At 32.1% G+C, this 25570-nt stretch overlaps 2 protein-coding genes across 3 annotated transcripts in view; one reads left to right on the top strand and one right to left on the bottom strand.

Moving 5' to 3' along the window:
* Positions 1-13703, top strand: part of LOC134681464 (uncharacterized) — a 68760-nt gene extending 55057 nt beyond the window's left edge. Inside the window, exon 2 of the mRNA XM_063541100.1 lies at positions 12017-13703. Coding sequence (XP_063397170.1) covers positions 12018-13703 — 1686 coding nt within the window. The 5' untranslated portion in view covers position 12017. The remainder of the gene's footprint in view (positions 1-12016) is intronic.
* The window catches only part of LOC134680627 (large ribosomal subunit protein uL16m-like), a 168992-nt gene that overhangs the window by 115069 nt on the left and 28353 nt on the right, over positions 1-25570 (bottom strand). The window lies entirely within an intron of this gene.

Here is a 25570-nt window from a genome sequence, read left to right as displayed (position 1 = left end):
ATTTTTTTGCACATTTTGCACACTTTTTTTTTACATTTTCTGAATTTTTATTCTTTTATCCCATCTAGACCCTCATGATACGGTGAATTTCTATTAAACAAATTGTTTTGTAGATCTACGTTCTTCCGTTTTTACAAAAGGATAAAAAATGAGAATTTAATGATTACTAAAGAAAGTGAAAATATTCAATTACCTTTCATTTACGGCTGATTCGGCATTTGTAAAGTCTTCAAATCTTGTGGTTGGAGTTTCAACACTTTTCTGTCGTTTTGAGGAACTCCCAAAAAAACTCTGGATGGATATTTGTCTCTTCATAATTCAGTTGTTGATCATTTTTCTCATTAATTTATAATTGCAATATTTGTTTTAACATCGCCGTATCTATATATCAACAAACAGCACGTGTTTATAGACAATAAACATCTATTTTTATTTATTTATTATGAAAGAACTATTTTGATTTGACATTTCTTTTTTGATCAGAGATTTCACCAATCGGCACGTAGTTAATATAAAAGCTTTTGGAAATAGACATTACACATAACTGTCAATATTTACACGCTGCTGATCGATAAATTGTAAAGGGGTAATAAATCACACATGTTGAAACTAACGCCAATTAACCGACTCGTAAGGAAGTCAAATCAAGCTGTGAGGTAATTCACATTTCCGCACATCTGGCAGCTCTAGAAAATTAGATTGTGTCGCAAGAAAATAATGTGATAAAAAAATATTTTCGTGACCTCAACTGGGGGGGGGGGGCACGTGCCCCTTGTGCCCCCCCCCCCCCCCCCGGTAAATCCGCCACTGTGGATCATGTTTAAAATATCAAATGACAATAAAAATATTATCAAATTTTGTTGTAATGAATATTTCTAATACTTATTAATATTTTATTCAATAAAGAAATAATGAATTGCCTAAATTTTATTTAGCGTATGAGTCCTAAAGACAATCTTTATCATTTGTTAAATAATATTGAATGCAGATCAGTCTATCTACAATAATAAAAACCATTTTGATTTTAGAAAATTAATTTTTGAGAAACACCTTGTCGATAGAAAAAGGCAGGCATTGTAAATTTTTGCAGTATATTTGAAAATGATATTCATTTATTTTTCACTACCAAAAAATAACTTAAATTGATCAAAAATTATTTAAAAGGTATAACATCAAAACTAATAGTCAGGGGACAATTATGTTTTAATTAAGCTGTTTGTTCAACTAGTTTTATTATTTCAATTTATTTTTGAATTTCTTGTCATAAATTATGACATAATCACACTTATTAAATTTGACAAACACATACATGTATATTTTACCTGAGACACCTGACCTGTAAGTTATATAATTTTAACACTTCAATGCATTCAAGATTTCCCTTTATCCTTGACTAGTTTTTGAGTAATACCTTGTGTATTAAAAAAGCAACAGGGGGTATGATGATGAACATATAGGGCCACCATGGTGAACATATTTTTTATGGCCACCATTAATAAGATAAAGTCACAGGTAGTACTGTATCCTCAGAATGTATCGCTTTATATTTTTGAATGTGAATAAGTCAAATAAACATTTTTAGCAGGATTTTATATCATAACTTGGCATTAATTACATTTAATGATGCCAGTATGGCTAGAAATTTATACCCTGCTTGAGAGCTTCTAAACCAAGGTTAGGTATGCTATTTACAGCAAAATTGACCTATAAGTACTTTCAAATACCTAAAAATTGTACAATTTGTCCTCTTTGAAGGTAATTTTATGATTTTAAATAAGATAAAGGGAAATTTTTAAGAAATTTACCTCAAAAATGAGACATACTTGAAGTTTTTCACTATGATCCAGCATTTATTTTTAAATCACTTTTTGTCGCGTTTCAACACCAACTGCTAACCTTCATAAAATCTTTATTACTGAACCAATTTTAAAAACTAAGGTACCATTTTCATCGTAACAGCTAGTAGAACACAGATAATATAATAAAAATTGAGGCTGGAGGGGAAAAATTTCACCTTAAGGCACATCAGAAAGCACAGAAATGCACTTTTCAAGATAAAAATTACCACAAATCTTTAGTCTGTTATGTTCTTGTTTTAGTTCTGAAGGTAAAAAATCTGCTAGAAATGCAATTTATGTTTATTTTATCGTTTACTGTCCTTAGCAACCAAATATACACATTTTGACACTTAGACATGTTGCGGTCTTAAATTTGTACTCCATTAGCTTTGCCCTTGTAACCAAAGATTGCGCTTTATATGATATCCTCAGAATGTATCGCTTTATATTTTTGAATGTGAATAAGTCAAATAAACATTTTTAGCAGGATTTTATATCATAACTTGGCATTAATTACATTTAATGATGCCAGTATGGCTAGAAATTTATACCCTGCTTGAGAGCTTCTAAACCAAGGTTAGGTATGCTATTTACAGCAAAATTGACCTATAAGTACTTTCAAATACCTAAAAATTGTACAATTTGTCCTCTTTGAAGGTAATTTTATGATTTTAAATAAGATAAAGGGAAATTTTTAAGAAATTTACCTCAAAAATGAGACATACTTGAAGTTTTTCACTATGATCCAGCATTTATTTTAAAATCACTTTTTGTCGCGTTTCAACACCAACTGCTAACCTTCATAAAATCTTTATTACTGAACCAATTTTAAAAACTAAGGTACCATTTTCATCGTAACAGCTAGTAGAACACAGAAAATATAATAAAAATTGAGGCTGGAGGGGGAAAATTTCACCTTAAGGTAGCACTCCACAGTTAGGTGCGTAGTTTTGCATTTTGGCCCCTGTGGATTTTTCAAATATGAGAGCTAGTGTGCAATAAAATTCATTTTTGGATAGCTGAGTATTAAAATAGCCTTTGTATTGGGTTTATATGAACATTAAGGTTATGTAATGTATGTAATATAGGCTGTTTTCTGTATGACAGTCCGTATTTGCATGTCCCTACCATACATTGGTCCGGCAATTATAGTAATGTTTTTTTCCAACTTTTTATCGCACGAACTTTGTGATTGGATTTTACGAAAAAATGAGGCGAAAGACACCCATTTTTTATTTGATCATTAGAAAGATTTACGAAAACAGTTTTTAAAAAGGTATCACTCAAAGGCATTGAAATTCTAGTTTGATCCAAATTTTTGGGGGAAATGTGACATGTTCATCCCCCTTTTTGCAATATTTTATGGGAAATAAATGCAGAATGTTGCCATGGATACACATAAAAGGAATTAATTTTCACCATTATAACTTTTGAAAATCAAATCTATGGAAGATACTGGTTACATACATATGCACATGTACAACACAAACAGTTAGGTTTATGTATTAGAAATCCAGGAATAGGAGATGATAAAACATTTTGTGGCTCATTTTTTATTTTATTTTCTAACTGTGGAGTGCTACCTTAACGACATGTGTCAATTAATCTCTTACAGGAGTCAATGCCCTTGGAAGATCATTTTAACCTATTTGTTTAGTTTTTCGCAGACCCATCTGTTCTTGTACTCATTGACGTTGTAACAGGTAATCTTTATGCATGATCCCGTTTATGATGTTGAGATTTACGCTCAATACTATCATTCTGGTTCAAAGTTAGTTTGGTTTAAATAAACAATGTTGAACGTCACCATTTTTTTTATTGAAACTTGGATAGGATGTTAATATAACTGTACTCTTTTCTCTTTGTTAATAATTAGATATTAATCAAACTTTACTGAAAACGTCTACAAATAATGTAAAAAATCATTGCATATCTAAATCTAAAATTAGAATATTCTGATGGAAACTATTTGTGAAGGAAGATATATTTTGTCATATTCTTACATGTTCGCGCCCAATTTTAATTGGTTTTGTGTTTAATAACTTTGTAATCAAGTTTTGGCAAGTAGTATTCTAAAAAAAAATTATTATTGATTTTATTGTCTCAAAATAAAGCGAGACAGCATTTTTTAAGGTGTTTAATGAATCTTAATCATGTTTTTAAGATTCTGACAGAGAGTGTATTGTTAAAAAAATTAATATTCTTTTCTAATTAAAGTGGAATTCTGTCAACGTTTAATTTTGTGTTGAATAACACTTAATCATGTTTTGTTTAGTGTATTGCCTATAACTTTGTTTCATTGACTTGTTTCAAAATGAAGTGAAATTCTGACTACGTTTTTTTTGCGTTCAATCAATTTTATCATGTTTTGGTTTATATAATAATGTATTGCTATATTTCATTATTTCATTGTTTCAGATCAAAGCTGATCAAAGCTAGGGACCAAGCTGTTAAAAACAATTATCCTTTGTGTTTTTCATTTAAAATATTTAATCTTTTACTCATACCAAGCTATAAATACATTCAGTATTTACATCAAAGCAATTTAAAACAACAATCATGATTTTCCAATTATTCAACTGGAATTTGAATTAAAATTGAGGGCGAACGTGTAGAGTGCGAATGGACCTTGGGTGCGAACGTGCGAGGTGCGAACGTGTAGGGTGCGAAAGTATATTGGGCGCGAACGGACCTGATATCGTTTGAACAAGAGTATAATTCTCCAATATCTGGAGATCTGGGAGCTAGGTGGTAATTAATGCCACTATCGTTTATTTATTTTTTTAAATGTAGTAAAATACATTTACTTTATTGAAATTCTTTTAAAATGGATTGTTTATAATATTGTTTTGCTCATATTTTGTTTATGGCAACGAATTCAGTGTTTAATTCAACAACATCACCTTCTGAATAATAATTTCAAAATACAAAAAAAAAATATTTTGGATTTGAAGAATTTGTAAGAAATATCAATAATTGTACTAATTTCCTGGAGTTGTGAAGAAAAAAAAATACAAAATGTATTTTGTATTTAAAAATAAAATTTCGATTAACCTAAATGAAATATTTTATTTGATACATATTCTTTCAATTTGACAGTTTTACTTCTACGCATTTGTCCGTTACATTGCCGAATTTACGAGGGACACCCTTCTAAAACATTTGGTCATACAAAATCCATATATTTACCGCCTCGCTCTGCTCGTCGATATTAGGTTGTCTCCCCAAAAATCCCGAATTATAAACAACTATATATTTTTGTTTTTCTTTTAACAGCGATAATTTATTTAGTATTGCTAATCAAATTATGGGATATGATTCATTAGGTTTTCTTAACCAACAACGCATTGGCACAAAAGTGTGTTAGTCATCTAAAAATAAAGCACTGTAAGCGCTGTAGGCAGTTAACCAAAAACCAAGCCAAACATAATTATAAAAACTGTTGCAATGTTCATGATGTTGCTTCAAATATTTTTTAAAGATTTTTAAAAAGAACAAACATTAAACATTCATATTTTGTACATTTATGTTCATTTAATGAATTAATCATTAAGGCAAATAATTCATATTTCGTCAAAGTTTTTAAAAGCAACGCATATATCAAGCATATTTTTTTCATGGTCATGAGTCTGCAGTGATACAAGTTTGCAACGATTGCAGTTCTTCTAGTTGATAGTTAACGTTGGTATTAGTTGACTATTAGTAGTTCAAGTTGACTTTAGTACGAGCTTGTAAAAGTATGAATGGACTTGCTTTCCTGGAAAGAAAACTGAGTTTGTGTTCAACAGTACAAAAGTTATGAGACACAAATCAGACAAATGTTTACTACTACAGGGATCAAAGGTGAGGTCTGACTAACCTGTCCATAGTAAATGTAAATGTCCCCCACCTTCACCCCAAGTCTATGATTTCTGAGTTTGGAATAAAATCACAGGTAATTATAAAAACAGTTGGTCAAACATTCTTGGGCTTGAAAGATATGTTTTCTTTAAAATGAGCCATATGAAAATGAAAATTTTTATAGGACCAGAAATAATTCAAATTATAATTAAGGTAAATTCTTTAAACCTACTTATTATTTTCCATCAATAAAATTTTATAATTATCAAAAAAATTATTGTTACATAATGCTGTTACGAAGTCTCCCAAACAAGCTCCCATAATTATTCATTCCCATGGTCGCCTGAAATTGGACCAGGTCTAGTTCACATGGGTTATATAGGTCTAGCAAAGTGACATGCATATGTGACGCCCATGAGATTGACATTGTATGTCATTCAATCTTTTTGAAATGACACAGGAATGAATATGGTTTAGTTTAGGAGTTGGTATTTCAATCTTATACAAGTTCTCAAAACACACACAAGAGGGGGTAGGGTGACCCTAGGGACTACCCTTATATTTCATTTAATGTGTTATCTTGTCCCATACATGAATATATATTGTTCGGGGTGGGGATCTCAACCGTTATCAAGTTTTCATACAGTTGGGGTGGGGTGATCCAAGTTTAAGTTGTATAAAGCTAGCGGTTGAACAAATTGAACACAGTGGCGGATCCAGAACCTTGATGACAGGGGGGGCACCATGAAAATATTTTAAAAGAGTTGTTAAGATATTTATATATGTTAATTCAAACAAGAGGCATAATAAGCATGTGTACATTAAAGTATGTTCAATAAAGTTAATCAACAAGAATGTCTGGTAGCACTATTCTCCTTGGATTTCTCCTTGCATACTGCATCACCACCTCCTTTGGATTTACAGTCATGTTCCTATGAGCATACATCATGATAAGAGAAGATAATCTACTTGTTGACATTGTTGATCGTAAGTATGTCTTCACAAGTCTCAGTCTACTGATACTTCTCTCACATTCACATGAGGTTACTGGAAATGTTCCACAAATTTTCAAAATTTGGTGCACATTAGGAAATATGATTGAGCTACAGTTTTGTAATGCTGTGATAATATCTGAAGGTGGATCAGACTCATTTGCCCATTTTAATTTCCACATATGCATCTCTTGCTCCAGTGTTGAAGGAGATGGTAAATCATCCACAAAATACTCAAAATCAGTAGTTGAGGATTGACCAATCATGGCAGGTATTACCTGAAGTCCCATGGATGCCTTGATTTGCAGGTCACCAAACCTGGAATTCATTTCTGTTAACATGTGATCAAGCAGAGGGATAGCAATGGTTTTCTTGTAATAATCCTCTGTTGATTCACATGGCACATTTGATCTTGTTGTCTGCCTGCCACATGTTCTTGGTTTAGATGGGGTTACATCTAGATCATCTGCCATCTTCAATATTTGTGAATACCACTTAGCATGGAATTCACCAATATTGTCTCTCACATCCTGTAAAGCTTCCTTGACAAGGCTCACTGACTCAAGGGCACTCACAACATCAACAGTTCTACCTAAAGAAAAACAAAATTGGTTAATTTACTAATTAGTCAGATCTGTGAGTATTTGAGTTATCTCCCTTTTTTTCTAATAGTTATTGACAAAATCAATCAGCATGTTTAACTTTGTGTTTATGATTTTGAATTCTAATAACAATATGATGTTGTTGGTAACATGTTCTTTTTGTAATGTAAATAAATTGATGAAAAAAATAGTTTCTGTTTTTGTTTTGCTTTTTAACAATATGAAATTAAATAAGAGTTGTTTCCCTTAGAGAGTTATATAATTACCTTGAAGTGATGTACTAAGTTGTTTCAGGTATCCAATACATCTCATTGTCACAAGCAGGGAGACTAGAAATTGAAAGGATGTTATGTTGTTTTCTAGACTTTGTGTGTCACTTATGGCAACTGGGCTTTTGTCCACTGATTTGATCTTTTCCATGGTTTCTATTATTGCTGGAAGGAAATCCCAAAAAATCTCAAAAACATCATGTCTCTCCACCCATCTGGTTCTGCATAACTTCTTCAATTTCATTCTTTTGGTTTCATTTCTATAATGTTGGAGCTGGTCCTCTAGAAATGATTGCCTTTTAGGAGACCAATTGAAGAACTTTACTACCTATCAAAGATAAAGATTTATAGTTTGATTAAAATAATTAAGCAATACATGTGTTGCACATTTAATAACTGGTATATGACCAAAACAAAATTATAATATTATCATATGAGGAATTTATAGAAAAGCATTAATTGTATACCTTATCTGCAGTTCCCATCATATTCCTGACACATGGAATATTAGCAGCAGCAACTATACATCTGTTTAGCTGGTGAGCTGTACACCAAAAGTGTAATGCCTTTGGGTATATCCTTTGAATTCTGGGACCAACTCCTTTCAAATGTCCAGTCATATTACCTGGAGAAAAAGTATATATATATATATATGTGAATGTGCAAATATCATTTAAAACATACAATGACAGGAGCAATGAATTTGAGAGCATGTCAAAATTGTAACAAAACTATGCTTACTGTTACAGTATATTTATCATTAAACAAATTCGTCTGTCAACACACTGAGGTATATTAAATGAGATTTACCTGCACCGTCATAGCATTGGCTCCTCATCAGATTTAAATCTAGTCCCATTTCTGGAAGCAGCTTCAGAAGCTCATTGGATATTCTTTCTCCACTTGTATCTTCGCTCACTTCGATGAAGTCAACAAACTCTTCTCTAATGACACCTTTTAAATAGATATTTAATTCAAAATTATTTAATTTTTTTTTTACTGTTATTTTCTATCTTATACCTGCACATATAATTTACATGTGAAAACAGATAATAGTTGTAGATAACACATGCATGAACAGCTGTATTTGACATATATATTCAATGTATATTTTTTTTAAAGTTTGAAACAATAGATTATAAATGATTAACCAGTGTACATGCATTAGTTGATATATTAGTTATTACCTGCCAAATCAACAAAACGTAGACACACGGCTAACTGTTCAGTGTTAGATACATCTCTAGCTTCATCTGCAGATACAGAAAACATCCCTCCACTGTCTGATATGTCTTTGATTATTTTTGTCCTAATGATATTTCCTATAATGTCAATAATTTCATTTTGAACAGTCTTTGACCTGTATGTAGCATTTTTTGGGGCGGTTTTGAAATGTTCTACAAGAAATTTATCACCAGCATCTATTCTGAAGTCCAAAAGTGCTTGAAAATTTCCAATATTTGCAGTATTTCCATTTACAATGTGCTTTGCATCATCTCTGTGGCCTCGAAGAGCAAAGTTCTGCCTTCCACAAATAAGGACGGTCTTTACAATTGATTCCAAAACCATCAAATTTTTCTCCTTGCGGCTCCCTAAACCATGATTCAGGGTCATGTGTACATTAGTCTGTCGATTGATCTGCTGAAGAAACATTTCTCCTTTTGTTACACACTGCATATGTCTTTGATATCCTGTACCTCCTCGTTTTAAACTTTTGGTACTTTTCCCCCAAAAATGTTCATCAAATACTTCCAATGCCTTTTTCCAGTTTTTGAAAGGGGCATTGACAAGTTTGCCTCTTTTTTCAGGTTCCTTCTTCAATAAAACACAATGCAGACAGTATGCTCCATCCTCATCTATGCTATAAACTAAGCCTGGATACTTGGAGATCCATTCTTTCCGAAAGCATCTGTTTTTATCAGCTATTTTTGTAGATGGGAACTTGAAAGTATCAGGAATAGTCACACCTTTTGAGTAGATTGTATATTTCTCATCATTATTTAAAGTTCTACCAAACCAAGAAGTTACATCATTTGGAGTTAGGCACTGGGACCTGGTGTCGGACTCTGATTGTTCAACAGCTTTTTGACTGAAAGAAATTTTGAAAAGATTTTGCACACATGAATAAATATTTTATTACAGTTTATTATATGACAAGTAATTTCTATAAAATAAATGAACTATCATATTTTTTTCGGCAATTATATTTTCCCCCTGTACATTCATCCTTCATTTTTGTAATCAGTATTGTATGACCTAATCAAGTTATCTTCCACAGATATTCTTTATACTTTTCCACCTTTTTATTCTGAATAAACATTTTTTTGCACATTTTGCACACTTTTTTTTTACATTTTCTGAATTTTTATTCTTTTATCCCATCTAGACCCTCATGATACGGTGAATTTCTATTAAACAAATTGTTTTGTAGATCTACGTTCTTCCGTTTTTACAAAAGGATAAAAAATGAGAATTTAATGATTACTAAAGAAAGTGAAAATATTCAATTACCTTTCATTTACGGCTGATTCGGCATTTGTAAAGTCTTCAATTCTTGTGGTTGGAGTTTCAACACTTTTCTGTCGTTTTGAGGAACTCCCAAAAAAACTCTGGATGGATATTTGTCTCTTCATAATTCAGTTGTTGATCATTTTTCTCATTAATTTATAATTGCAATATTTGTTTTAACATCGCCGTATCTATGTATCAACAAACCGCACGTGTTTATAGACAATAAACATCTATTTTTATTTATTTATTATGAAAGAACTATTTTGATTTGTCATTTCTTTTTTGATCAGAGATTTCACCAATCGGCACGTAGTTAATATAAAAGCTTTTGGAAATAGACATTACACATAACTGTCAATATTTACACGCTGCTGATCGATAAATTGTAAAGGGGTAATAAATCACACATGTTGAAACTAACGCCAATTAACCGACTCGTAAGGAAGTCAAATCAAGCTGTGAGGTAATTCACATTTCCGCACATCTGGCATCTCTAGATAATTAGATTGTGTCGCAAGAAAATAATGTGATTAAAAAATATTTTCGTGACCTCAACTGGGGGGGGGGGCACGTGCCCCTTGTGCCCCCCGGTAAATCCGCCACTGGAACATCGCTGTCATAAATAGTAATGATGAAAATAAGTTTGAGATCGTTTATTAGATCGAAACTTTGGTAAAAACGTTTGCAAAAGTATTTTTTATTTTCTTTCAAGGTCCGTCCGGCATGTCGGGCGTAGCTAGTAACCAAGCAGAAAGTCCGACTGCAAAAGTGGAATGTCGCAGACCTCGGACAACCGCTAATTTGAACCCCTGCGTCCAAATTGAAAATATACGAAAATTTCGTCTTCTAATTCAAAATTGTCGCCAACAGCGTGATCAGTTGAACTTATATTAATAGACTACTGACGTAGTTGACTACGTATTGACGACAAACAGTATTCCTACGACTTTTGCAATTTCGGAAATCTTAACTACTTGTCTTTAGAGATTTACGGCGATTAAATATTTCATACATTTGTTCTTTGACATCTTAGCCAAAAGCTCAGGGGATAATAAACTACATAAGGATTCCTAATGTGCTCTACTTCCTATGTGCAACTTCAAAACTTTTGGGAAAATCGACGATCATTTAAGGTTTTTCTGGTCATATTTTTTGTAATCCAGAATGAAAAGTATGAAAAAACTGTCCAATAAGTTATAAATAACATAGTAGCCAGCTAGATGATAACAATGGCACGTATTTCAGCATTTATTGGGTAGAACACAAATCCAGGGTGCTCGCAAAAGGCAGCTTAACTGCCTAAAAATAATGCATACTCAACATTGATATCAAGATTGAATTATTAATTTGTCAATGAGATAAGATCAACAATAATTTAAGGGGTCATTTTTAAGCAATATATTGTCCTATGAAACATTGTTCAAAACAATATTTTTTTCTTTGATTGATGAAACATGAAAGGAAGGTTATAAATATATATTATTTATGATAATGATATCATTAAAGTTTTTTCTTTGATTGATGAAAACAAATAAACCTGTATAAACAGTAATTTAAAGCTATACACATGGTTTTCATGAAAAGTATTTAAAAAATCCATAAACGCTCACAATTTCATGGCAGAGGATTCATAATTAGATTAAAAAATATGTTAATGGACAGTATTTCACAGTGAAATATTGTCATGGACAGAATGTCATTGTGAAATATTGTCATTGATAGAATTTCATAGTGAAATATTGTCCAAAAGGAGGTGACAAAATTTCAGGGACAAGGACTCAACTTCCTAATGAAATTTTGTCCTCAACAGTATTTCATTATGAATTAGTGTCTGCGGAGAATATCTTATATGAAATTTTGTCCAACGGACAATATTTCGTGAGGGTCATTATTTTATGTGACATCATCATCAAATAATTTCTCATCAATAGTTTGTGAGTATGTTAGTATCTATATATTTTCAGGATGGCATCATCACGTGGAAAGTTATGTGGTTCATGTGAAGTCAGACATATGACAGAAGTTTCTATTGTCTGGTGCACGACCTGCGATGAGGGATTGTGTATCACTTGCTTGGAGCATCATAAAGCTAACAAGGCGAGTCGGAAACACGAGACCATACCAATCAACCAGTATACAAGTATTGAATCATTGTCTTCTAGCATCAAGCAGGAATGTGAGAAGCATGACCAGAAGATAAGTTTTTACTGCCTAGACCACGATGATATTGCATGTGGATTGTGTATACCAGAACATCATCGACAGTGCACCGGGTTAAAGTCAATAGACGAGCTTGCCTGTCATGCAAAGACCTCTGTTGACTTATTAGACACAAAACGAGGATTTGAGGAACTGGGGAAAACCCTGAAAGAACTAAAGTATAGCACAAAACAGAACATTGATACAATACAAGGTGACAAGAAAACAATCTCTACAGAAATTATGTCTTTAAGGAAAAGATTGAATAAACATTTAGACGAGATGGAAGTAGTCATATTAAAAGATTTAGATACAAACACCAGCCGGAACTTGTCCGTACGTGATCAATTGATGTCAAAACTGAAAGAAAAAGAAGAAAGCATTGAACAGATAGGTACAAAAATAAGCCATGTTACAGAGGTTTTATCAGATGTTCAAGTCTTCTTGGTAACAAAATATTTTAGAGGAAAGTTGTGTGAGGAAGAAAATTGGGTTTCAGGCATTTCTCAACTAGATGCAGCACAAGAAATCAACCTAAAGTTGAAGATTAACCCAAATTTAGAGCAAACGCTTACCAACCAGAGCTCGTATGGAGAAATACAAACTATCCAGACGCCATGTCAGATTATGGTAGGAGCATGGGAGCAAAAAAGAGCACAAATAAGAGCACCAATTGCTACAAAAAGAGATATAGAGCAGACACAACTAAAACTAACACGTAATATTCAGTTAAAAGAAGGTTCATATCAAGATTGCATTATTGTCCCAGACGGCAGAATGATTTTTGCTTCGTTTGGACAGTGTAAACTATCAGTGTACAAAAAGGATGGAATGTTTTCTAAAGATATAGATGTTGGACTTCGACAGTGTCTTAACGGTTTGGCATTGATTAACAATAACACTGTGGCCGTTTCATGTAGTAATAATAAATCAATCAATATTGTTAACATTGATACGGGTATTGTGAAACAGAAAATTAATGTCGATGATCAATGTTTCGGTTTATCTTACTATAATAAAAAACTGTACATCCTTGTCATAGACGAAGGAATCTATGAGTTAGATTTAGATGGACATTTGCTCAGAACAATTCGAATAAAAGATTATCGTTGGGGTGGCTACCTATCCATTCATAATGACAAGTTTATTTATACTAATGGTGGGTTCCCAAACCAGCATTTCATCGCATGTTGTGATTTGAGTGGAAAAGAAATATGGCGATCGCATGTCTCTTATTCTGGCGTTACAGTCGACCAATTTGGAAATTGCTTTGTTGCAAACGACTCGTTAAATACAATCACAATTATATCTACCGACGGTAAAAGAACAAACCTTGTTTTGTCTAGGAATGATTCAGTTGAGAACCCGAGGGGCGTGTCTTTTGACAAAAGTGATAATACATTACTTGTTGTCTGCGAAAAAGGGATGGCAGCCTTGTATCGTGTAATTTGATTTGCACATTTTATACTATAAGATAAGAAGATGTTGTAGTAATGCCAATGAGGCAACTCTCCATCAGAGACAAATGACATAGTAGTTAACAACTATAGGTCACCGTACGGCCTATAATTAACTAAGGGAAAGAAAAATCGTCCCCTTTGTCGTAAATTTTAGTGTTAAAAAACTGAAATATCGAATCCACGAAGGTACAGTTATAACCGATTATCTTTGATTTATTGAAAGTAACTTTCGGCAGTATATATAGAAAATTCTTGTTTATTCAACGAAAAACAAAGTTTTGTCATAAACTGTGATTCATAACAGTACAAGAACAAGTACTGCTTTAAAGCGGCAAAATTGGTGCCCATAGGAATACCTACAACCTGTCGATACACTTTATCTAACATATTTACCTTTCTCATTCGAGAAGAAGACTGTGAATGAGTTGCAGCAAATGTATTTGCAATTCATTTTTTCAAATAGGAAAACTTTTGTATTATAAAATTGTGTGTTAGTGAAGTGTAAAGAGTTGAAAAGTCAAAATTGTCAGCAAAATCAAAAGGACCATTAAAAGCACGAAACTTAACTAAAACATCCAAATTTCATTTTCTTTACAATTCAAAAAAAGTTTATTCCACTATTTTCGTGTGTTTTATTACAATAGTTAATGATAAGTTCTTTGGTAGTAGTTAAGAAACTTTTTAATTCCTAAGCTCAAAAACCACTCAAATCGATGATTTTTGTAACCTGATATTTGTCTAATAGGTCATCTATTCATATTTTATTACATACTACATTGTACAAAACAGGGTCTTTTTATTGTTGGATGTTCATTGTTACATATGATTGTGTTGTACTAATTGAGTTGAATAGTATCTGATATACTAGTATATATATATATATAACATGTAAGCAATTATATTATCTATTATATTTGGTCAAAATTAACTATGGTGTTAGAATACTATTTTGCTGGCTCAGTAGACGTGATAAATGATTTTATAAAGTCAAGTATAGTACTGTCACAATTTAGTCACATCTAGTTGATAAAATCTTTTATCTTTATTGCAAATCCTAATGTTTATATACATGATAAAATGGCTGATACGAACAAAGAGAGGCAACTCTTACTCTCCTGTTTTGCCAGGTATATATCCCTTACATTATCAAACATATATAGTTAAGATACTTCCACATTATTAAACACAAAGGGTTGATATTAACAATTTCTATGGTGACTATTGGTAGAGGGTCATACAAGCAGACGATGTTTTATGTAGAAAAAAGGTCAATGATAACATTTTCTATGGTGACTTTAAGTACGGGTTGTATCAGTATATAAGTCGTTACTGCTGAAGTAAACTGTTCTTAGGCACCAACCGTTGATCCTTTGTGCGGGTACACTTAGTTTTTTTCTTTGGACGAACAATTGTTTCAAAATTTTGTTCCCAAAACAAACTATTTTTTTTAATAACATACAGTGGCAAAACATTTTTAAATACAATGCCATGTTCTCTCTTTCTCTCTCTCTCTCAGGAAATTTAGAATCAAGCACTTTATTGTATAAAAATACTATTTTTTAAAAGATATCCGACACCTTCAGATGAAAACATGTGTTTAAAACATTTAAAACATGACTAAGAAATTAAGATAAAATACAATATTTGAAATGTAGTACATAACATCTTGGAATTATTTGCCTTATACTAAGACATGCGTGAGAATGGATTATGATGTGTTTATATGTGGTTTTGACAAAAACGTTTGAGTTCATTCTGGTGGAAATTTGATAGACATTCTATATGAGTCCCAAGAAAAGTGATAAACCAAAAAGGGAGAGGAAGAAATCAAACGGACAGAACACAATTGTTGGGAAACCAAATAAACGACAATCGAATAGAACTCAAACTGATAGTAATCAGTGTATATAAAGTGCGAATCCAGCTAGTTCATTTTTACTGTTATATGCGGGTATGTCTATTGTAGAATAAAGGATCATAGGAAAACTGTATTTGTTTACGTTTTGAAAATATCAAGTTAAAGGATTTTAAGTTAAGTTTTAACATATTTTCATTGTGATATGTCTTTATAATATACAAACATAGCATTAAAGTTCAAATAAGTGTTATAAAAGCATCATAATATAGCATATCGATTATTGAAAGCGATCCATTTTAACTATAGATGCGATGAATTATCACTGTTAGTGCAGTCATTATTAATGTAGAATTTTCAAAGATGCGAGGAATTTTCATTGTAGAATTATGTGATAAATGCACTTGCAACAAATGAAGAAAACCTTAGTTGATGACTTAAGGATTTATGAAACATGTATTTTCAAATTGAAATACAAACTCCTCATTCATTCTTCATCAAATATATAGCTTTTCAAACTTGTAACAAAAGCGATTCTCAAAATGTCATATTGTATTCTTCAGATTACGTTTCTCCTTGATTTTAACTTATATAGGGAATCACTGGAAGGTGACAGCAGCGGGCCCTTTTAGGCAGTCAGTGGGCCTCTACTTATGAAAAATTGTAGATCCGCGAATGGATACTACCGCAGAGGTAAAACCATGCACATTTGGGTTATTGTACGCGAAATGCATGCTACAATTCATTTTTGTTGATTTTACACCCTTTGGAACTCTATGTGGGCTATTTCAGCAACTAGGCAAAAGAAATCCCCAAACTAGATACACGGTTAGATTCAGCATGTCAACGAATTCCAAATATCTATATTAAAGGACTTTTGTCTATAAATTTGGACCCCACAAAATTGAAAAAGGGACCAAAAATATAAAAAAAAAAATGCATGCATCGGATACATTTGTTCTTCAAGGCATGACTGCAACAATAGGATGAATATACAAAAATATCTTAGTCTTGGGTCTCATTTGGGGGTTCTGATCCCGGATCCCTTGTTTTGTCAGATTCCCGTATTCAGCTTATTGTTTTGTCAGATTCCCGTATTCAGCTTATTGTTTTGTCAGATTCCCGTATCCCGCTTATACTATGCAGTTCTAATTTTTATCCGTGTCCCGCTAGACTTCATTTCCCTTTTTTTACTACACAATCATTTGACTTTCACCTGTTACGCTTGCAAAAAATCGGCAATCCGGCATGACGCTTATACCCAAATGCAACCCACTATTTTACTCTATTTTGACTCATATTAATCCCATTATAAATATATTAAAAAAGTAGCGTAGATTCTTTTATCCTTTTTTATCCCGTCTCGTTTCGTTTTTTAGCCATATATAGATGTCGTATGTGACAATGAGACAACTCTCCATCCGAGTCACAATTTATAAAAGTAGACCATTATACGTCAAAATACGGTCTTCAACATAGAGTCTTGGCTCACACCGAACAGCAAGTTATAAAGGGCTCCAGTGTAAAACATTTTAAACGGGAAAACAAAGGTGCAATCTATATCAAGATGTACGTAATTAGTGGTGAAATGTCATGGAAATGGATAAAAAATAAGGATAAAGATCCCTATACGCTTTATAAGAAACTAAATGGAATACATTTGAAATTAATGTTATTTCTATTGAATTTATTAGAGTGTTTTAAAACCAAACTTTCCTCCGTAAGTTAAATTTGATCAAATCTTTCTCTTACTTTATCTATTGTTTGAGCAAGTCGGCTAAATTAAGGCTTTACGGCTAATTTCCTAATGCATGTAAAGCAAAACTTTGGTTGGCTTGCTTTGTTTGTATAATTGTTTATACAAACTTTGTAAATAAGATTGACATTTTTAAACAATATGAATAGGCATAGTTTAACCTGTATTTTTAATATTTGAATAAATTGGGTGTTATCATAATGATTATCAAATAAAAAAAAAGCAAGCAAATCAACTAAAGTCTTGCTCTACATGCTTAAAGAAATGAGCTGTAATAGATAAAATAAAATAAAATTATACAGTGAAAATGCACCGCATATACAATAATAATGATTCGCTCCACAGTGAAAATGAAAGAATAGTATCATTATTCGACAGTAAACACGACTAGCATTACGAAATCATCATAGTGGAATTTAGTTAAATATGAAGAAACTGAAAGACAAAACATATTCTACGTTATACAACTTTAATAATTGTATTAAAATGAATATTTTTTACTGCAACAACATCTAACCTGTTAGTTATAAAGCACCTGCACGATCTGTTCGTGAAATGTCCTAAATATTCACCTTTTTTGGTATATATTTAACAACTGGATGGCTTTAGGCGCGATAAAACCCCGAACGCATCTCTTACTTTGTTTTATTAGTATTATGTATTTCTGAACATATACATTTTAACTAATTTTCTTGATTTTCTTCAAAAATTAAAAAAAGTTCGTCTGTTTATTTATCATTCTACAGTAGACATTTATGGCATATACAGTAAAAATGATATTTTAGGATCCGCACTTTACATACACTGGTAATAGTGTAAACAAAAGTAAGAATCTTAAATCTACTGTACTGTCAAACCAATTAAACCTCTTTTAAAAATGTCGATACCAAATACTCCTGTTTATGAATCTCTCTGGTAGAACATAATAGACGATATCAGCAATTCCCTAACTTGCACAATCAGCCTCGCCAACATTATCAACCTTAGGTTTCTATCATGGAAACCTCCAAAATACTAACATGCAGCCAATAATGCTCTCGACTATGAATACAACTGTTGTAGATAACGGACGGAAACTTGATCATTTAACCAAAAAAATAGACATGATATGTGAGAAACTATTAAACATTGACAAACTAGCTGAAAAACTTTTTAAATTTGATAAATCAGTAACCAGTATGGTCAAAAGTGTCGAGAGTATCAATAAACGAGTTCACAAGATTGAAAAAAGTTTGAACTTTATAAATACAGAATTCGAAATTAACAAAAAGGATGTCCGAGAAGTAAAAAAAAAACCTGACTGAGATTCGCTCCGAAAACGAAGAAGCAATCTAAACTATTGCTAGACTGCAAAAAGATCTCGAAGACTTCACCGAAAAACAATTAGATTTACAAAGTAGTTCGATGCGGGGAAATTTGAGCACTATCAGTACTACCATTTAATTCATTAATAACCTTATGTAAATTTAGATGTGGGAATAACCGTTTGCCCATTGAGACGGGAAGGTGGCGCAACATTCCAAGATCTGAAAGATTGTGTCACCTTTGCGACTCAGCTGACATTGGTGACGAATACCAATATCATGTCATGTAATTATTTCAAAGATGAAAGAAGCAAATACTTCATTCATTCAAAGTTAGCCCCCCTTTTGAAACCACTACCGTGAGGTCAATCTATTCATTTACCGTGGTTTCTTTTTCTAGAATCAACGCTTCCGAAATCTGTATCGAAATGGACTCACGAAATTATATTCAATTGTTTCCTTTGTGCTCTTAATTTTATTAAGTTTGAACTGGCTAATTAACTGATTTCTATTCACTAATTAAAATAATCTAAAGACTTATTATTAACTTTTGTAATTTTTATTTGCCTCCACTGAGAATAGAACCCCTCCTTGAAGTCTGTTATGTATGAGTGATATCAAACACACCGACGAAAATTGTGTAAATTGCGTGATTTTAAATAAAAACGTATAATTGACGGGTGCCCGTCATTATTTTCCCTCTGTGAGCCTCTGACATTCTGTTAGTGTTCTGTATAGCCTAAGCCTACGTCACATACTAACGTTCGTTATAATGACGTTGTTGAGGTTCCAATTGGGATCTCAAAAAACCGTCGTATAGACCCCGGCAGTTGCCTGAATATATACAGACATCTCTGTTAGGGTTTTATCCAATCACAATCACAAAACTCGACACATTTGTTATCAGTAATATTATATGTTATTCAGGTCTCGGACAGAGTATTCAATGTGACATTCCCGGCTTATAGTTTATACTGCTTAGAGTTTGTAAAGAGGTTATGACAACAAAAGTGAATGTGCTATACTGATTTGGGCTGTAAAAACTAAATGTCCTATCACTTGAATACAGAAAAAAGTATGTGTCCTATTACACTACAAACTGATCAGTTTAAAATAAAACATAATTTGACTGGTCGAGCACAGATTTGATATGACTCAACGTTATCTCAACAGCACTCTTTGCACTCATCTTTACTTAATAAGTCTGATTGAGGACTTGATAATCTTGGTATAATCTGAATATGGTCTCAACAAATTGGAAGCTTGGTTCATTTCTGTCAATTTTAAGGATTAAATTAAATGAGTAAAAAGCTAGAATTTTCAGTTCGGACTAATTTCAGATAGTCACTTTTAAAAATTTCTATAAATTTTCAAATCAACTTGGATTTTCATATTTATTCATTACAAATCTCAATTGTATTTTGGCCTTATATAATACCATGTAGTTTGGTAGTTTGGTGTATTGCTGTCAAATTTATGGATTTAATTAATAGGTAAAAAAAAGCTAAAATCTTCAGTTTAGGCTAAATTCAGACAGTCACCTTTAATTATTTTTTTTTTACTTTTTAAAATCAACTTGGATTTTCATATAACTCTACAGCTATCTCATTTATTTGTTGATCTTAAAAAAATGCCAGGTTGTTTTGTAGTTTGGTGTATTTCTGTAATTTTTATGGAAATAATTAATAGGTAAAGCAAAACTAAAATTTTCAGTTTACGCTAAATTCAGATAGTCACCTTTAAATTTGTTTTATAACTTTTTCAAATCAACTTGGATTTTCATATAACTTTACAGCTATCTCATTTATTTGTTGATCTTACAGAATGCCAGGTTGTTTTGTAGTTTGGTGTATTGCTGTCAAATTTATGGATTTAATGATTAGATAAAAAAAAAAAAAAAAAAAAAAAGCTAAAATTAACAGTTTAGGCTAAATCCAGATAGTCATCTTTAAAAAATGGTATAACGTTTCCAAATCAACTTGCATTTTCATAAAATTCTACAGCTATCTCAATTTTATATTGATTTTACAGAATGCCAGGTTATTCGGTAGTTTGGTTTATTTCTGTCAAATTCTATGATTTAATAAGAAGGTAAAAAAAAAGCTGCATCAAAGTCAAAGGTACCAGGATTATAATTTAATACACCAGACGCGCGTTTCGTCTTCATAAGACTCATCAGTGACGCTCAGGTCTAAATAGTTATAAAGCCAAACAAGTACAAAGTTGAAGAGCATTGAGGACCCAAAATTCCAAAAAGTTGTGCCAAATACGACTAAGGTAATCTATTCCTGGGATAAGAAAATCTCAAAGTTTTGTCAACAGGAAATTTACTAAAATGACCATATAATTGATATTCATGTCAAAACCGAAGTGCTGACTACTGGGATGGTGATACCCTCGGGGACGAAACGTCCACCAGCAGTGGCATCGACCCAGTGGTGTAAATAGTTAGCAAAGGTACCAGGATTATAATTTAATACGCTAGACGCGCGTTTCGTCTTCATGTCTGCCTTTGCTTTAAAAATACCATAATTTCTTTCTTGAAAAGTAGAATAGATAAAGTGACATTGTATATATTTGAAATATATTCATCCTCTGTTATTAAGACAATAATTGGTAATTCAGCAATTGATAATATGTTTAATAGTCTACTAAATTTAAATTATTCCCTTTGATTTAGATTAATAGGATATTTTGAAAATTTTATACAAATTGGATATTTAGTTCATTTTTTTTTATTGTTAACAATAATTTGACGAGACTCTGTACTTTTAAAGATCCCGCTAATGTGTTATTGTTCTATTATATGTCATTATGTTATTGTTCTATTATAAAGTTGAAAATACTTTGAACGACCAAATTAATTTACTCACCTAGGGGTATTAACCATATGTGGATTCTTAAAAATTCTAAAAAAACTTCTGGATAATTTTAAATCTCGGTCTGTTTCTATAATTAGTTCTAACATACTTTTGATTTTTTAACCCTGTATACCACCATTCCCAATGTGAAATATCTAAAAAAAAAATAAAACATTGAACGGAAAAATTATTTTATATTTCTTCCTCTGACGTTTACATTTTATGACGCCAAACACGCGAAGCAATGCATGTGGTACTTAAATTTGATAGATGCTTTTTTGTGCTTTTCTGTTAAATATTTGTTTGTTTTGAGATTGTGACACAGTGATGACTGGTGTACCCATATTGTGACTATTTTACCTATTATGTCTGTTTTGTTCACGCATCGTTGTAAATATAATGGAATTTGATGCGACTGTCATGCAAGTGAGAGGTTTAGCGCTATAAGAGCAGGTTCAATCCACCATTTTCTACATTTGAAAATGCCTGTACCAAGTCAGGAATGTGACAATTGTTGTCCATTCGTTTGATGTGTTTTATAATTTGATTTTGCCAATTGATTATGGACTTTCCGTTTTGAATTTTCCTCGGAGTTCAGTATTTTTGTAATTTTACTTTTTTTCAATAAATCTTCATGTCCTATGGTCACAATTAAAAGGGGGAAAAAGTGGTGACCTTATGCCCGAAGTGGATGAAAAATGTGTTTGTCCTACTATGGTTTGCACCGGTCCCACCTGCCTGATAAATATTGCACGGTCCCTTATATACTCTGTCTGAAACCTGTATTACACATATATTACGGATTACTCCTGCCCTAATGTTTTCTAAATATATACTGACATCTCTGTGTTGTTATCCAATTACAAAACTCGACACATTTGTAATCCGTAATATATATATATATATATATGTGTGTGTGTGACTGCATCCTACATTAATTTGTAAGATCCTGTACGATAGATAATTGAGCTGATCTGTAAGAATTCCATCTTCATGCCTTATATATCATGTACTGTGTTTCTTTTGTTGTTTTCCTATTAAAATTGACTCAGGGGATTGTACACTTTGTTAGTGCAGTTATTAAGATTTCGCTTTCCTAAATCATCTACAATAGAGAATGGTATTCATGTTTAGCATTGTATAGTGCATTAAAAGCCGTGTAGTATGAAAAATAGACGGGAAAATACTTATTTCACATTGGACGAGAACGGGTGGGTATGTTCTACAGATTAAGTACACGATTAGTTCCGTTATTACAAGTCACAAAACAATTGCATACCACATATCACCAATATAACAATTATCTGTTACGTTAAACACGTTTAACTGTATAAAATATAAATACAAAGCTCTACTGACACTTGATAATCTAAAAGAAATGTAGTATCGTTAATCATATTTCATTCATAATTCATAATTATATTAAAATTTCCTGTATTTATTGATTGTCCATGACTCTAATAACATGGTCATTTCTTGTGGATTAGCACGTTTGTGTCACTAAAATCGTTTCAATTTAAATATGTTGCATGCATTCCTCAAATCATTACCATGAGTAAATGCTGCCATCTCTATCCATGTATAATAAGTACCTCCTTTATTGCCAAAGTATTTCAGGGGGAAATGTTTAGAAATTTGGCGAATCTCTAATTTAAAATTCAATAATTTGTCGTAATAACATTGCATGGCTCCTTTGGAACCAAAATTCTGCCACCTCTGGAACTCGGTGTCCTAACAGTGAATCACAGAAGAACTTATATATATATTTCTTCTTATAAACCACAATCCATGGTACAGAGATATAATAAACATTAATAAAATAACATAGAACTCAGAGTAAAAACGAATGTATGATCTACAATTGTAAAAAAAAAGAAGAGATTCCAGCTTATATTCAAACATTATGTATGTATGGCACGCCTGAACCACTTTTATTAATTAATCTTAGATTATCTCAGATAAACTAGGATTATCCCAGATAAACTAGGATTATCTCAGATAATCCCGGTTTATCTCAGATAAACTAAGATTATCTCAGCTTAATTCAATTTCGAGAAAATCCTAGTTTATCTCAAGAAAATACAGAAAATTCAGTATCTGGAGAAAATCCCGGTTTATCTCAAAATATGTATGTATACAACTGCCATATGTATGTATACAATGTTATGTAAATGCATTTAACAATGTTACCCCTAAGAGTCCACCCGTTTGTTATAATCAATCTGATAAATTTGCACAATTTGTTCAGCATACCGATGAGTATTCATTAAATCGTGAAATTTCAATAGTTTTGCGCTATTTCAATAATTAGAAGTTAGAATTTTAATGCCCCATTAAGGTCATAATGTTGGTTTATTTTTGTCTGTGCGAGTGGGGCATCCGTGTTCTATGGACACATTCTTGTTTTCTCTTTCGTCTTTAAGTTGCGATAATTTCAAAATGATGTGAAATTCACCACCAATATCTCCGAAAATACAAAATTTACAATATCGATTTTCTCTTGGTACATTATTCCACCTCCCAGATTCGATAGAAAGTTTATGACTGAGGGTCCTGAATAAACCAAAAGTTTTTCTAGGATTTTTTAAATAGTTGTGCCTTTCAGCATTGTATTTGAATAGACGATAATTGATTACATGCTTTTTGCGATTCTGATAAGATTTATTGCCAATTTTGTTTTTAATTGGTCAATAACACTAACTTTAACATTGTTATGTAACCGTGTATTACTGACAAAGTACTGTGCAGTCCCAACATATGACAATCTACAGCTATCTAGTTAGTTATCAAAGATACCAGGCTTATAATTTGATACGCCAGACGCGCGTTTCGTCTACATAAGACTCATCAGTGACGCTCAGATCAAAATAGTTATTTAGCCAAACAAGTATAAAGTTGAAGAGCATTGAGGACCCAAAATTCCATAAAGTTTTGACAAATACGGCTAAGGTAATCTATGCCTGGGATAAGAAAATCCTTAGGCAAAGTTGACCTTAGATGAATTTGGCTATTTGTTAGGTTCTTTATGGTCATAAAGCTCTTCATATGTTTCGGTTCTTATACACCCTTTGCTTTCAAATATTCGGCTTTGAGCGTTCCTGATAAAGGTAAATCCAGAAAAGCGCTTCGAAAGCATTAAATTTATAACGTGTTGTTTTTATTTTCTAAAGGATATATCTGCCAAGTTCCTCATAGATCATGAAATCTGGCTTTGACTTCTTTAAATTCAACAAAATGATACCGAATTCAAGGTGAACCCTTTCGTTAACAGAAATATTGCTGACTCTCCAAATTTCACATCCGTACAGAAGAATAGGCTTGACGATTTTATCAAAAAGATCGAGTTGACATTCTATAGATAAATAAAGGCAACAGTAGTATACCACTGTTCAATAGTCATAAATCGATTAAGCGAAAACAAATCCAGGTCACAAACCAAAACCGAGGGAAACACACAAACTATAAGAGGAAAGCAACGGAACAATAGAAACACAGAACTTCAATGAAAACAAACGCCAACATACCTTCAAACGGACTATCTGATGAGAGGAGGGAGCGATAGGGGGTCCGTTAACATGTTAACAAATTTTGACAAAAACGGTTAACAACAACTATAAAATGCTGATAACAGTTAACACCAACTTTAACTAAATAAAAGATAACGGTGTAAAAACTTCATTAACACTTAACAATCATATTGAAAAATCGAACAATGTTAAAGTATTTGAATGTTCTATCCTATTGTTGAGTAAAGGTCCATCACAGTTGATAAAGAGCATATAAGCGAGTCCAAGACATCACTTAGACAAAAAATAAATCTAAAAAACGCAGCAAACAAACAAGCAAATCAATTGATAACATTCTAATGAGCGTATTGCATTTGCGCCAATATTTACAAAATCCAATCTTTCATTTGCGCCACAAGGTTATATTTCATTTGCGCGTAAAAATTATAAACTACATTTGTGTCATTTTACAGGTAACATACACAGAAAACATTCGTTGCTACATCGTGTATAAGAATTGTTTTTAAAAAGTATTCACCATGGGTAAGTAAGCTCATACTTTTTTTTATAAAACTGA

The sequence above is a fragment of the Mytilus trossulus genome, chromosome 8 (assembly GCF_036588685.1).
Source record: "Mytilus trossulus isolate FHL-02 chromosome 8, PNRI_Mtr1.1.1.hap1, whole genome shotgun sequence".
NCBI classification, from domain to species: Eukaryota; Metazoa; Mollusca; class Bivalvia; order Mytilida; family Mytilidae; genus Mytilus; species Mytilus trossulus.
The sequence above is the reverse complement of the archived record's forward strand: the minus strand, read 5'-3'. Positions and strand labels throughout refer to the sequence as shown.